Source organism: Stegastes partitus, unplaced genomic scaffold (assembly GCF_000690725.1).
Source record: "Stegastes partitus isolate 25-593 unplaced genomic scaffold, Stegastes_partitus-1.0.2 Scaffold2426, whole genome shotgun sequence".
Lineage (NCBI taxonomy): Eukaryota > Metazoa > Chordata > Actinopteri > Pomacentridae > Stegastes > Stegastes partitus.
The window spans coordinates 62,620-68,738 of record NW_007580157.1 but is presented as its reverse complement, the minus strand read 5'-3'; the positions used below and the strand labels follow the sequence as shown (position 1 = coordinate 68,738).

The 6,119-nt window shown below is 51.7% G+C and overlaps 1 protein-coding gene across 1 annotated transcript in view; it reads left to right on the top strand.

The window, feature by feature from the left end:
• Positions 1 to 1,116: 1,116 nt before the first annotated feature.
• Positions 1,117 to 6,119, top strand: part of tfr2 (transferrin receptor 2) — a 5,454-nt gene continuing 451 nt past the window's right edge. The window contains exons 1-17 of the mRNA XM_008305166.1: positions 1,117 to 1,137; positions 1,214 to 1,424; positions 1,505 to 1,691; positions 2,415 to 2,555; positions 2,707 to 2,815; positions 2,886 to 3,128; positions 3,215 to 3,354; positions 3,425 to 3,600; positions 3,850 to 3,969; positions 4,054 to 4,136; positions 4,210 to 4,273; positions 4,361 to 4,428; positions 4,511 to 4,581; positions 4,660 to 4,744; positions 4,995 to 5,219; positions 5,301 to 5,441; positions 5,884 to 6,113. Coding sequence (XP_008303388.1) covers positions 1,117 to 1,137; positions 1,214 to 1,424; positions 1,505 to 1,691; positions 2,415 to 2,555; positions 2,707 to 2,815; positions 2,886 to 3,128; positions 3,215 to 3,354; positions 3,425 to 3,600; positions 3,850 to 3,969; positions 4,054 to 4,136; positions 4,210 to 4,273; positions 4,361 to 4,428; positions 4,511 to 4,581; positions 4,660 to 4,744; positions 4,995 to 5,219; positions 5,301 to 5,441; positions 5,884 to 6,113 — 2,315 coding nt within the window. The remainder of the gene's footprint in view (positions 1,138 to 1,213; positions 1,425 to 1,504; positions 1,692 to 2,414; positions 2,556 to 2,706; positions 2,816 to 2,885; positions 3,129 to 3,214; positions 3,355 to 3,424; positions 3,601 to 3,849; positions 3,970 to 4,053; positions 4,137 to 4,209; positions 4,274 to 4,360; positions 4,429 to 4,510; positions 4,582 to 4,659; positions 4,745 to 4,994; positions 5,220 to 5,300; positions 5,442 to 5,883; positions 6,114 to 6,119) is intronic.

Sequence of the window (6,119 nt, the reverse complement as noted above, 5' to 3'; positions counted from 1 at the left end):
AGCTAAGTGACTCTCTGCTGGGCTACCGTATGATTTGACTTAATTACGCAGTTACCATTTAAAAACTACACTTAGAGTCACCTGAATCAAATGAGCCTGATCGTACTAACTTGAACCAACCAAGTTATTGAACCAGTTTAGCCCTGAAACATGTGTTAGGTTCTCTAAAGTCAGGTGTCGGACTTTTCGTAGCAAGCTTTGTGGAACTCACTCCTGGAGTTTAAAACCTCTGGCTTCAGACCGGATCACTGTGTCTGTTGTGTTCCTCTTCACTGAAATGTTGTAAACGCGTTCAACCAGCCCGAACCTTTAATTCCACCTTAAAACCTCCAGTTAAGGTGGCAGCAGAGAGACGAGCAGCAGCGGTGTCATCGCTGATCGAATGTTGAAGCTGCAGCTCCTCAGTGTGTGTGTGTGTTTACTCAGCTGTTAATAAAGTTAACCAGATCAAACACGGCTGACCTCCGACCCCTCTGAGCAGCCAATCGCAGCGGGCCGAGGGAGCGAGCCTCGCTGGGCAGATTCACTTCATCCTTTCACTGATCCACCGTCCAGACGAATCTTCTGCTGGGTGAAGGTGAGAAAATCTCCGGATTGGATCAGACACGAAGAACGTTGGTGGCTTCCTGGCGTCTCCGCTCAGAGTCGAGGCGGCGCCAACCTCCTGCAGCGACAAAGATCCTCCTGAACTCATGCTGCTGTTGTTCTTCTGCTGGTTTCGAAAGCTGATGTAACAGTTGTGGTCTGTTGGTGGCCGTTTACTGGAAACATTCAGCGGGTTCAAGTCGTCCACAGAGGGACGGACACTTCAACGGGTTAGTTCGCTGCACAACAGGTCACAACAGTGTTTATTTTTTTTAAAGAAAAAACAAGCTGCATTTGTTTATTTCTGTATGAAAAACTCTGTTTCTCTGTGTAGTCGATGAAACTCAGATTTAAAAAGAAAAAAGTCAGAGAAAAGACATTTTCAGGTCCTTTTGTTTTTTATGAAAAGATCTGAGTTTGTTGTCTCCACACTAAATTGTTAGTGAACACATAAGTTATTATAACAAATCCAGATGTTTTTACCTGTTTTATGTCTGAGTTTGTTTTTTTTTTTGTCTGCAGAGCGACAACATGACGACTCATGTGACGCAGGTGAGATACAAGCGAGACAAGCCTCGCCTCCTCTGACCCGTTACCATGGTTACCGTCTCTCTTTCTCTCTCCGCAGTCTTCCTCGGCAACTCTCCGCCACTCGCTGTCCGATGATGACGAAGGGGGTGGAGCTCAGGGGGTGGAGCTGAGACTTGTGACATCGGAGGACGATGAGGCAGAGGCGGGGCCTATTAGTGATGTCACAGCGTTGGTGCTGAGGCATCGCCACGGTTACCGGAGAGCTGGCGTGCTGCTGTGCGCATGCGGCGCCATCGTGTTCACCGCCGGTAATCATTGCTTGATTGTTTTGATGGCGCCATCTGACCACATGACTGACGTGGGCGTGGCCTCTCTCTCTGTCTGTCAGCGTTCCTATTGGCCTACGCCGTGATGAGTGGGCGGTACCACTGCTCCAAGATGGGGGAGCAGGACGAGGAGCAGCAGGGGGGCAGGGCTAGTTCACCTGCAGAAGGAGGGGTGGGGCTTTACCTGGGAGACCTGCGAGAGATGATGAGGAGGCTGCTGCAGGATGAAGACATTCACAACACAGTCAGGTACTTTATACATGATCCCTGCTGATGGCCAGAGTAACTGAGTACTTTTACTCAGGCAGAAAATACACGTGTCAGAGAGAATTACTTTACTTTTAGCTGAATTTCGGTTCCCAACCTCTGGGTCAAGCCCTTGCAAAGGGCCGACAGGTAAATCTCAACGGCTGTCAGTTTTTATGACTATGAAACTAAAAACAGATCTAATCTTTAACAAAATCAACTCATCGTGTGTTGTCATATTAAGTCTTAGAAATGTTAAAATCTCAGTGTGGAATTTAACCTGCAAAATTAAAGTCTGCTTCCAGAAAGTACCTGAAACAGAGAAGATTTTAAAAACAACTTGTGGATAAAAGCAGGATCTGTGTGGAAATAAACTGACGAGAGCTGTTGTTGTTCACCGCATCAGAAAATTGAAATGTAGTAACATCATCCTCAGACGTGCCCTTCTGTTGCTCAACGACTACGTTTACTTTTGATTTGATCATGTTGAATCTCTTACAGTGAGGTGTTTTTTAATGAAGTTTAAATCCTGAAGCTCTTTGATGCTTAGGTTGCTCAGTTTCGCTCAGGCACAGTTTTTGCTTTTATTGTTGATTTAGTGCCGTTCGTGTTCATCACCAAACCTTTGAGGTAAACAAAACAGAAGCGTTCAGGTGTGTAAAGTAAAGCTGTGAGCAGACCAACGTGATTGGTGGACTCAGGTGCACAGGTGTGTGTGTTTGTCAGTCGGGTGAGCAGAACTCCTCATCCTCCGGGTTCTTCAGAGGGAACCGCTCTGGCCTCGGAGATCCTCCGTCGTTTCCAGCAGCTGCAGATGGATCACACCTGGACCGAGTCTCTGTACGCCACGCTGCAGTTCCCGGACAGGTTGGACTCCACCACAAACACCTCCCACTGCCTCATCCTGACAGGCAGTGAACAGGGAACACTGACCCTTTGACTTCAGATACCCTAACCTGCCTTTAAAAATCTAAATATCGGATTCAGTTTGTTTGTTTGTTTGTTTGTTTGTTTGCAGGGCTCAGAGGAGCTCTCTGCGGCTCGTGGACTCTGCTGGTCTGATCTCAGAGCAGATTTCTTTGAACCCGTCAGACTTCTGTCCGTACAGCGCCACAGGAAGCACTACGGTGAGGCAGCGAGGCAGATGGTGTTGGTCGCCATGGTAACCTTTGGTGACCTTTACCTGTCTGCCTGCAGGGGGGCGTGGTCTACGCCAACTACGGCCGTCCAGCTGACTTTAATTGGCTGAAGAGTGCGGGCGTGTCCGTGGCTGGCTGTGTGGTGGTGATGCGTGTTGGGGGCGGGGTCAGTTTTGCTGAGAAGGTCTGGTTGGCTGAGAGGAATGGAGCGGGTGGAGCTTTGATCTACCCTGACCCCGCCGACCTGCCGCAGGACCCCCGGCGCCTTGGACTGAACACCCACACCGCCGTATCCGAACATGTAACACGCACATTCTTAAAAACACACTTACCCCTGTGGCTCTGCCCCAACTCATCAGCATCCTCCTCTTTATTGCCCAATCACAGGTACACCTGGGGTCAGGGGACCCCTTCACCCCCGGCTTCCCCTCCTTTAATCACACTCAGTTCCCACCCATCCGGTCCTCTGGTCTGCCGTTCATTCCGGCCTTGCCAATCACAGCCACCGTGGCTGCCAAATTGCTCAGGTGAGCCCCGCCCCTCCAGACTACCTGCTCAGGTGTGACTGTGACCTCATGGCATCACTCTTTGTCTCAGCCAGCTCTCAGGAGTGTCCTGTCCGTCATCATGGAGAGGTCGACTTCCGTACGTCCGCTGCGTGGTCGGGCCAGACTTGAGCGCCGGACGCAAAGTCCAGCTGTCAGTGCACAACAAGATGACACCGATTCTGCTGAACAACATTTTCTCATCGCTGGAGGGCCGAGTCGAGCCAGGTACACTCACGCTGAGAGAGACAGGTGTACGAAGGTAGTGAGACAGAGAGGTACACACAAGCAGAGGGAGAGAGAGAGACAGGTATTCTCAGGTAAAGTTAGACATACAGGTACACTCAGATAGACAGAGGGACCGGTCTGTATGGGTAGAAGGACAGGTATGCCCAGGCCGAGAGACAGATATGCTCAGGTAGAGAGACGGAGACAGGTACGAATGACTCTTTGGTCAACCCAGTGTTTTCCTGTCAGACCAGTACATCATACTGGGAGCTCAGAGGGACTCACTGGGTCCGGGAGCGGTGAAGTCTGGAGTTGGAACAGCGATCCTGCTGGAGTTAGCTCGGACCTTCTCTGTCATGGTGAAGAACGGTAAGACTCACCTGGACGCAGGTGTGCTCCTGTTCTACATCTACAGGTGAGGTTCCTGTCATGGAACAATCAGCTGTTTTTCAGGCTTCAGTCCCAGACGCAGTTTGCTGTTTGTCAGCTGGGACGCTGGAGAGTTCGGGAATGTCGGAGCAACCGAATGGCTCGAGGTTCGTCCACAGAAAAACATTTATGTTAAATTCCTGCAGAAGACCTCCGCAGAACCCTGACCTCTGTTTGCAGGGCTACCTGTCCATGCTCCACCTGAAGGCTGTGGCCTACTTCAGCCTGGACCAGGCCATCATGGGTAACACCGAGCTCTCAGCCAATCAGTGGAGGTGTTTCTCCTGCTGACAGACGTAAACCAATCAGCCGTCTGTCTGTCTGTCTACAGGTGACGATGTCCTGTCGGCCTACACCAGTCCTCTGCTGGTCGACCTGCTGGACGCTGCCATCAGACAGGTGATCATGTTATGAAAAACCTCAACGCTCTCTTCATGTCCCACTATGAACCCCTGTCTGAGCGGGACTGTGTGTGTTGCAGGTGGAACATCCTAAACATGCCGGTCAGACCATCTACAGCCAGGCTGAGAGAGAAGGAGGCAGCTGGAGGATGTAAGGAAACAAACAAGTCATGAGGACACGGATGTCTTGTGTCGTGATGCTAACAGAGGTGCTGCCGTCTCTCCTCAGTATGAAGCCTCTGTATCTGAACAGTGGAGCCTACAGCTTCACAGCGTTCGCAGGAGTCCCAGCCATGGAGCTCAGATTCACCGAGGTACACGTCAACAACAACATGCCAAGCACACGCCGGACATGTCTTACAACACACGACGTGTCAGAGTCGTACCAGCTTGTCTTGTCATGTGTGATGTCATGTTTGTGCCATGCTACAAACTGTCCATGATGTTTCGTCATGTCTTATTTCGTTGTCATGCCATTTTGCTTGCTCCTGATGTCATGTGATGCCTACCTGGTACTCCAGTGTGCAGGTTGACATCATCACAGGTGTTTTCCCGTCTGTTCAGGAGCGAGCGTATCCGTTTGTCAACACGCCATTGGACAGCGCGTCCCGCCTGCAGGAGGTGCTGGGGGGTCGTTTGGGGGTGACGGGGCGGAGCCTGGGGGAGCTGGTGGGGGAGATGGCGCTGCGATTGGCCCACGACCACATCCTGCCGCTACGCATCACGTCCTACGCCCAGACGGTGCTGCAGTTCAGCGCCCAGCTCAACAGACACTCCGCCGAGCTGCAGGTAAGTCGCCTGTACGGCGCGCTCAGTTCAGGCGTTCGGCCGCCAGGACGCCGTCCTCACGTGTCGCCGTCTCTGTGTCAGTCCAGAGGTTTGTCTCCTCAGTGGGTCTTCAGCGCCAGAGGAGACTACAGCCGAGCTGCTGAGACGCTGCAGAGAGCCATCGACGACAGCGACCTGCACGACCCGACCACCGCACGCTTCTACAACACCCGCATCATGAAGGTACCAGTACTGCAAATTTAGCATCACATAGGTAGGAGTACTGCAAACAGCACATGCTTCTACATCACCTGCACCATGAAGGTACCAGTACTGCAAATTTAGCATCATATAGGTAGGAGTACTGCAAACAGCACATGCTTCCACAACACCTGCATCATGAAGGTACCAGTACTGCAAATAACGGGTACATGAGGGTACTGGTGCTGCAAACACTGCATCACATAGGTAGGAGTACTGCAAACAGCACATGCTTCCACAACACCCGCATCATGAATGTACCAGTACTGCAAATAGCGGGTACATGAGGGTACTGGTGCTGCAAACACTGCATCACGAAGGAAGGAGTATTGCAAACAGTGTTCAGTAAGGTACAACAACTACAAACATGAAGGTACGAGTACTTCTCACAGTCCAACATGTGTCCTTGTCGTCCATCCTCCAGGTGGAGTACTACTTCCTGTCTCAGTACGTGTCGGCGGTGGAGACGCCGTTCCGTCACGTGATCCACGGCCGCGGCAACCACACTCTGAGCGCGCTCACTGAGCACCTGGGCCTCCTGACCTCCGACCCCGAGCGCTTCGACGAGCGGCGCTTCAGGCGGCAGCTGGCGTTGTTCACCTGGACGCTGCAGGGAGCCGCCAACGCTCTGAACGGAGACGTGTGGAGAGTACACAACAC